This window comes from Zea mays, chromosome 7 (assembly GCF_902167145.1).
Source record: "Zea mays cultivar B73 chromosome 7, Zm-B73-REFERENCE-NAM-5.0, whole genome shotgun sequence".
Taxonomy (NCBI): Eukaryota; Viridiplantae; Streptophyta; class Magnoliopsida; order Poales; family Poaceae; genus Zea; species Zea mays.
In genome coordinates, this window is record NC_050102.1 from 132,068,456 (window position 1) to 132,077,354 (window position 8,899).

Genomic DNA, 8,899 nt, shown 5'->3' on the forward strand with positions numbered 1-8,899 from the left:
TTCCTTTGTATTATAAAATAAAATGGTAGATCAACATTCAATCCAAGTTGGTCATACCACAAGAGATCGCTCCAAGATCCACCAAACCTAATCCAAGGAAGTTCAATTCAATCCGGCCAAGGCAACAACGAATTGAGTTAGTCTAGCTTGTGTCATCCTAGTCTTCAACTATAAGGTGTTGTGGGGCACTGGGTTGCGGTTTTTAACCTTGTGTATCATCTACATACAATAATCCAAGATTAGTAAGATCGATGTAGGCTATTACGCACATGTGGCCTAAACCTCTATAAAGATCCTTATGTATTAGGCTCTTCTATTCAATTTTAAATAAGAAGGGATTTAATTCTCTCTAATCTCTCTCAATCCTTTCGCAACCGAACATGCCTTTAGGATGATTGAAGTGGGATCTAATCGCTATACATACGAGCTTATAAAAACACACAGAACTATTTTATGAAAACTATGAATCTTCTATAATAAACCAGATTTGTTTTCAAATGCAGATTTTATCACTAGTATAAAAAGGCTTAAAGCCTGCGTGACGATATATTTTTTATACTTGGATTCGATTATCAACCGCATGTACTATTTTTAGTGGCGTTTCTTAAGAAAACCGCCACTAGAAATCGTATTTCTACAGGCGGTTCCTTAAGAAAACCGCATATAGAAATCGATTTCTAGTGACAGTTTTATTAAGGAACCACCACTAAAAATCGTTTTTGTCCTATTTTTTGAGTTTTGCAAACGACCTCGTATAATGAAATCACCGAAATAAAAGTTGTATATCTATAAAAGTTATGAAACTTTGTAGTTGATAACTTTTTATTTGAACTCATTTCGGCTCTAAAAAATTGAATCTAAGTATGTCAAATTTAAAATTCAAATTTTGCAAACGACCTCGGATGAAAAAATATCAAGATGAAAGTTGTAAAATTTCAAAAGTTATTTAACTTTGTACTTGACAACTTTTTATTTGAATTCGTTTACGGTCTCAAACAAGCAATTTACACTCAGTTGGTTGTAATATATGAATAAAAAAATTACAAACTAGACGTAAAGCATGGCATAGATGGAGTGGTAGCAGAGGGTACGCGCGAGTGTGAGGTCGACGGTTTGATTTCTAACAAACCGCGTTGCGAATTACAAACTAGAATTTGATTATATATATGTTCTGTCTCACGAGTTAAATGAATCAGCTTGTAAACGAGTTGAGCTGAACTGACTTCGTGACTCGTTAGATTAACAAGCTGGCTGGATGCAGCACGGCGTGGGTTTTTTTAGTCCTGTGTCGCCCGTAAAAAGGGAAGAAAAGCGCGAGAAAGACGATAACACATACTCACATGCGGCGACGCGCGCTGACCGCCGCGACGGCGAGGCCGAGGCGCGCCGAGATGGACGCGCCACGTGACCGCATGGCATCCCCGGGCCTGAGTAAAAGCTGCGCCGCATCCGGTTCTTCTCGGCGCGTTGTGAATCACTCGCTGGTCGCGGACTCGCTCTCGCGGTGCCTAGTGGCCGCTCTCGCTCCCCCGCCCCACGATTCCAGTACGGCAGTAGTACAGTACTAGGACCGGCCAGCCAGGGTAAAGCTACTGCCCCCGCGACGAGACACCAGAGGTTCGCGCCTCCGGTGACTGGACGTGCCTGCCCCACGATTCCAGTACGGCGGTAGTACAGTACTAGTACCGGCCAGGGTAAAGCTATTGCCCCCGCGACGAGACAACAGAGGTTCGCGCCTCTGGTGACTGAACGTACCGGCCACTACGCCTACGCGGTAGTACACACACGGCCGCCCGCGCCGCAGCTTTGTTTCAGACCGGCCAGCAAAAGCTGAGGGATTTCCCACGGAAACCCAGCAGCTCGCGTGCCCGAATCCTTTTTTGTACCCAGGGTCGGAAGGCAGGAAAGCTTGCCGCTGCTGCTGCTGCACTAGTACATGGGATATATTGGTGCAACAGCAACGCAAGCTCAAAAGTACCAGGAGCGTGCCACGAACCAATAAACACCCCATGTGTGAGCAGTGTGCTCCGCAAGCTTGCTTGGCTGCCGATCGGGAGCACATGTCTTGCACCGGAACAGGGTGCTGTTGTGTTGTGGCCTGCACCGCATTTCCTTCCTGTCCTCGAACTTTTGCTGTTGCTGTACGAGCCAGCTCCCAGATGCAGGAAGGAGCGGTGCCGACCACGCGGCACGCGCGTTCTGTGGTCCCGGAAACTATGCCGCGGCACCGGCAACGCAGTGTGTAGGCCTGCCCTCGCGCACCGGCGGAGGACGCGCGTGCCGAGCCCCATCACCACCGGCGCCGGGGTCGAGACCGAGCCACCGAAATGCGGGAAACACACTGACACGATCGCACACCCCCAGGAGATTAATTTTTTTTTGAAAAATAGAAATAAAAAGAGATACGAGACACACATTCTCCGCCGCGGACCGCGGTGGCCGGCGCATGTGATTGCCACAGGGGAAAAAAATGACCACTCCGACAAAATCACCACCATATAGCACTAGTACCACAAAAGTTACACGATGCATTGGGTCGGTAGTAGAGTGACGCTTCTATACTAAAAAATATTATACTCTGAAGACTACTGTAACTGGCAGTCTGGCAGTACCGCGCTACACGCAGTTAACAGTGCACGGCACGGTAGCCTGTAGACTGCAGTCAATGACACGCAACGCCGCGCAAGCGAACACACCGGTCCCCTCCTATCCGTCCGGACGAGGTTTCTGGAGAGAGGAACCGTTCTTTTCTTCCGACGCACAGTAATCATCATCAAGGACCCAAAAAAAAATGTAATTACCACTACCAATCACCTCGCTCTCGCTAGTTACTATAGGTATGCTGATGTTGTCGCGGCACTGCAGCGGCCTGCATGTACCGGATTTACTCCGGCGGCTGCTAGTCGCGGTTAATGAAGGCGACGAGCTTGGCCATCTCGGCGAGCGCCTGCGGCGAGCCAAGCTTGGTGAGGAAGTAGACGTGGCCCTCGCCGGGGGTCTCGTACAGCTCGGCCTCGCCGGGCCAGCCGCTGCCCTGGAGCGCGGCGTAGTACCCGCGCTGCCAGGGGCTGAGGCGGTCCTGCCCCGACACGGTGACCAGCACGCGGGAGGCGCCGAGGTGCTGCCACGAGGAGGCCGGCAGCAGGAGCGGGTCCGCGTAGGGGTGGTTGATCGGGTACCTCCCCGCGCAGATGAAGCTCCAGGTGCGCGCCGCGGACTGGAGGTACGCCGGGTCCGCGGACTCGGCGCCCACGGGGCTCCGGCCCTGGAAGTAGGGGTCCAGCAGCGCCACGCCCTTGATCCGCGCGCCGCCGTCCAGGCCTTCCTCCCCCGCGCGCAGTGCCAGGTTGTGCGCGATGTTGCCGCCGGCGCTGTCGCCGGCCAGGAACAGGCGGAACAGGTCGCCGTACTGGGCCAGCCACGGGTCCGACCCGGCCGCGCTCGCCAGCACCCACCTGAGCGCCGCCCAGGAGTCGTCGTACGCCGCCGGGAGCGGGTGCTCCGGCGCCAGCCGGTAGTTCACCGACACGGCCACCACGCCCGCCCTGGCGGCCAGCGTGTTGAGGTAGGCGTGGTAGATGGGCGTGAACGCCGACTCCACCACGAACGCGCCGCCGTGGAAGTAGACGAGCACGGGCACCCGGGCGCTGGCGCGGAAGCTCGGGAGGTAGAGCCGCGCGGCGACGCCCGTCGAAGCGTCGATGGTCACGTCGCGGGAGGTGACGCCCGTCAGCGCGTCCGACGACGCGGACACCACGTTGGTGCCCATCAGCCGCTTCACGCGCCCGTTCTTGTACTCGATCAGGAACGGGGAGAAGTCGAACTTCACCTGCGACTGCGCCTGCAGCAGCTGCCGCTTCGCCGCCGCCGCTCCGGTACAGCAATGCGAGCATAGGAAGAGGGAGAGCAGCAGCGGGAGCAAGATCCGCGAGGCCACCATGGCTAGAAGCAGAGCAGAGCAGAACTCAGGCTGGGATTGGCAGAGTGTGAGACTGAGAGCTGCCTTTCCGCACCTAGCTGTTCCTCCTCCTCGGGGACTGACTGAGGCCGTCACGGAACTGGGGTCCGGTTATATGCGCGGCGCGGAGCGGAGGCGGAGGCAGCCGAGCCGACAGGGCTGGGCGCACCGCACTATTTTGTGGCGCGGATCGTGGTGGTGGGCTTTCGACGACCGCTTTAGCGCCGGCCCGCCCGGCCGGGCCTTTAATTCCTCCTCACTCTCGCGCGCTGGACCGTACCGTGCAGGGCATGTGACCGCCGCCCGCGCGATTCACTACAGTTCACACCACCCGCCAAAAAAGTTTTAAGACTGCTGTTATGCCAATGGCGCGATTTGTGCTCTTGATTTGCGAGGTGGTCGGCATGGGACTCGCGCTTTTCGACGAACTGGAAAGGTTTTTTTCAAGGCCCCACTGGCATCTGAGCGTAAAGTTGCAGGCTCCTAAAAAAAGCACGGACGGTTCATACTTCTTTAGTCCACTCCAGGCGTTTGAGCGCTGCGAAGAAAAGCTGCATGCGTTTCTTGAACCCCTTCCATGCTTGTTTGAATCACACGCATCACACTCACAGCATGGGTTTCAAGATAATCAAAGCACAAACTAAGCATCTTTCCAGAGCCATGGTGCTCCGTAGTAGTAGAGACAATTGCATATTTGGGACTCTAATCATTGTGCTTCGCAATATTGCCACCCAAAACATTTGATTCGCAAAAAAGGTACTACAAACATATTCTAATTGATTAAGTTGCCATTTAGCCTATTCTTTTCCTTTTCTAATCAAATCCCATGTATTTTGTTCCTGACAAGACACTTTTACCCCTATGTAATTATACGCCCTAGGTCACACGAATGGCTCGCCAGCTGCTGCTACTCGCTGAACAGGTCGCGGTGCTGCTCGCCGAACATCGCCAACAGGTGCTGCTCGCCGAACATCGCCAAACAGGTGCTGCACTGCTGCTCGCCGATCAGCTCACCAACAGGGATGGTCACGGATAGGAGCAGGACACGAACATGACATGAAGAGTAGGACAAACAGTAGCATGAACAGGTCACGGACAGCAGGGGCGAATCTAGGGGGGTTTATCGGGGTCAGGCGACCCCGATAAATTTTATAAATCCTTTAGCAAAATACTGTTAAAGTTCATAAAAATTTGTATGATATAGCAAAGCTGCTCTTGATGACCCCGATCATATTTTCGGCTAGATTCGCCACTGACGGACAGCAGGATGGATTCGTCACGTAGCATGAACAGGTCACGAACAGTAGCATGAACAGTAGCCGTAAATAACCATAAAAATGTGGTGAGTTCACATGTCATCACGAAAAGGTCATGAGTTTACATTAAAAAAGTTTATACTAACTGGAAGAAATTTTTTTAGCAGCCCTAGAAGTACTTATTTTGTTGAAATCAGTGGAACCATCGTTTGTTTCAGATAGCACAAAAAATTAACATATCCGGCCTTCTCTGCAGCTAATGCTATTGCCCATACTGTATCATACGTCATACGCATACAAAGTGCTACTGTAAGCAGCTCACCGACGAAATGGAGCACCAGCATAAGCGGCGTGGGCGATTGCGGCGGACGACGCCTCGGCCAGCACCTCCTCGCGGAGCGCGGCGGTCGGCGTGGCCCTGGCCAGCGCGTCCTCAGCCAGCCCCGCGGTGGCCAGTCCAGGCAACAGCGCGGCGAGGACGAGCCTGGTGGACGGCGTGGCGGGGGCGTGCCTGGCGGACGGCGTTGGGCACGGGGCCTGCTCCTCCACGACAGCGTTCGGTGCGGTGGTGGCCAGTCGAGGTCTCGGTCCGGCGGCGGCAGTTTGTGCGTGATGTGCGCGATCGTCATCCATGGCGGCGAGAAAATCTAGAGACAGAGAACGAACGTACACGTATGCAGGGGTAATTTTGTCTCCTGAGATCCTAAATACATGGAAACAAATTAGAAAAGGAAGGATATACAGTTAATGGTAGTATAATCAATTAGAATATGTTTGTAGTACCTTTTTTGCGAATCAAATGTTTCGGATGGCAATATTGCGAAGCACAGTGTTTAGAGTACCAAATATGCAATTGTCTCGTAGTAGTACGTAAGTACTTGTTGCCAGCTGCTTGCTGGGTCTGAGCTATACATGTAGCCGACCCGGCCCGAGCATGAATATGACTGGGCTGAGCCCGGCACGCCGACAGTTTCGTGCCGGGTCGTGCTGCACTGTGGGTCGTAACTAGGGCTGGACGAAAAACTCGTACCTTGTTAACTCGTTTGACTCGACTTGATAGTGGATCAACTCGACTTGACTCGTTTATAATTTGTAACGAGTTGAGTTTGTATTTTAACTCGTTACGATAACGAGCTGACTCGCGAGCCCAACGAGTTGGAGTAATTAGTCAAATCACAATAATCTCCTATCCAAAATAGTTAATCTTGTACTCTACTTGTCGGGGACCATAATTAAAGGTACCCTCAAGACTCCTAATTCTCAGCTGGTAACCCCCATCAGCACAAAGCTGCAAAGGCCTGATGGGTGCGACTAAGTCAGTGATCGGTCCATTCGAGGGACTCGATCACGCGTCGCCCGAGCCCAGCCTCGGGCAAGGGCAGCCGACCCCGGAGGATCTCCGTCTCGCCCGAGGCCCCCCTCCAGCGACGAACAAACTTCCGGCTCGCCCGAGGCCCAGTCTTCACCAAGAAGCAACCCTGGCCAAATCGCTACGCCAACCGACCAAATCGCAGGGGCATTTAATGCAAAGGCGGCCTGACACCTTTATCCTGACGCACGTCCTCCAGTCGACAGAGCCGAAGTGACCGCAGTCACTTCGCCGCTCCACTGACCGGCCTGACAGAAGGACAGCGCCGCCTGCGCCGCTCCGACTGCTGTGCCACTCGACAGAGTGAGGCTGACAGGCAGTCAGGCCCGGCCTCAGGCACCATAGGAAACTCCGCTCCGCCCGACCCAGGGCTCGGACCCGGGCTCAACCCCGGAAGACGGCGAACTCCACTCCGCCCGACCCAGGGCTCGGACTTGGGCTCAACCCCGGAAGACGGCGAACTCCGCTCCGCCCGACCCAGGGCTCGGACTTGGGCTCAGCCCTGGAAGACGGCGAACTCCGCTCCGCCCGACCCAGGGCTCTGACTTGGGCTCAGCCCCAGAAGACGGCGAACTCCGCTCCGCCCGACCCCAGGGCTCGGATTTAGCCCTGGCTTCAGCCGACGGTCTCCGCCTCGCCCGACCCAGGGGCTCGGACTCGACGTCAGCCACGGAAGACAGACTCGACCTTGACCTCGGAGGAGCCTCCACATCGCCCAACCTAGGGCGCGGACCGACCACGTCAACAGGAGGCGCCATCATTACCCTACCCCAAGCTGACTCAGGCTACGGGGAACAAGACCGGTGTCCCATCTGGCTCGCTCCGCCAGACAAGTAATGATGGCACCCCGCACGCTCTATGACGACGGCAGCTCTCAGCCCCCTTACGGAAGCAAGAGGACGTCAGTGAGGACTCAACAGCCCCGACAGCTGTCCTTCCGCCAGGCTCCAGCGCTCCTCCGACGGCCACGACACCACACGAACCGGGTACCAAAACCTCTCCGGCTGCCACGATGGCATGTACTTAGGGCGCTAGCTCTCCTCCGCTAGACACGTAGCACTCTGCTACACCCCCAATTGTACACCTGGATCCTCTCCTTACGCCTATAAAAGGAAGGACCAGGGCCCTCTTACAGAGGGTTGGCCGCGCGGGGAAGAGGACGGGACTGGCGCTCGCGTGAGGCCGCTCGCTCCCTCCCGCGTGGAACGCTTGTAACCCCCTACTGCAAGCGCACCCAACCTGGGCGCGGGATGAACACGAAGGCCGCGGGATTTCCACCTCTCTCACGCCCGTCTCCGGCTGCCTTCTTCCCCCCTTCGCGCTCGGCCTCGCGCCGACCCATCTGGGCTGGGGCACGCGACGACATTTCACTCGTCGGCCCAGGGACCCCCCGGTCTCGAAACGCCGACACTACTATAGTTAATCTTGTTATTTGTTGAGTGTGGAATCTTAAGTTGCAAACTTTATTATTTTTCCAAATAGATCTCCTTCTTTTCTTTTGCTACATGTTTTTATATCCATTCGTAGACACTAGACATGGTATTATCGAGCTGGCTCGCGAGCTAAACGAGCCAACTCAAGTTGGCAAACAAGTCGATTCAAGTTGGATCTTTAGCTCGTTAACATAACGAGTCGAGCCGAGCCAACTCGTTATCTTAACAAGCCAGCTCGAGTCGAGTCGAGCCGAGCCGAGCCAGCTCGATATCCACCCCTAGTCGCAACTCAGGCTCAGGTCCGGCATGCCTACTACTTAATCGGACCGGGCCGGGGGCACGATTTACAAACCGTGTCGGGTAGCCCATCAGTCTGGTAAAGTACACAAATTTCAGTATAGTAACAACAGTACATAAATCTAGATTACAATATACACATTCAGATAACAGAATTTCAGTATACTAACAGAATTAAAGTGCATAAATCTAGAATCTACAAAATTCACAACATTCAGAATCATCACAAGTTCACAACACTAGTGAATAATAATGGAGCCTTAGTGTAATGCTGACTCATTAAAAACCTTACTAGGTAAAAACTCACACCTCGTGAGAAAACCCTAGGAAGGAAAAGAGTACAACCAACTCCTTTTAGGTTTTAGTTCAAATGTTCAACATGAACATGTCCAGGTCAGGTTCATAGACATTACAAGAGGTACAGAACAAATAAACAGAACTCATCACTACTTGCTTAGGACTTCATCCAGGTACATAGCATCAAATGTAGCTTCAAGTTCTTTGGTTTCCTTGTCCACTATGTGCTGCTTATGCTAGTTCCGAGACCTTGATGGAAGAGAGAACATCAACCATGTCTATTGTTAGG

The 8,899-nt window shown here is 53.5% G+C and overlaps 1 protein-coding gene across 1 annotated transcript; it reads right to left on the minus strand.

Annotated features, from left to right (window-relative positions):
• Positions 1-2,481: 2,481 nt before the first annotated feature.
• On the minus strand, positions 2,482-4,167 carry LOC100285937 (gibberellin receptor GID1L2). The gene has a single exon (NM_001158826.2). It carries the CDS (start codon positions 3,938-3,940, stop codon positions 2,900-2,902), a length of 1,041 nt encoding a protein of 346 aa, NP_001152298.2. The 5' UTR covers positions 3,941-4,167; the 3' UTR covers positions 2,482-2,899.
• Between the last annotated feature and the right edge of the window lie 4,732 nt (positions 4,168-8,899).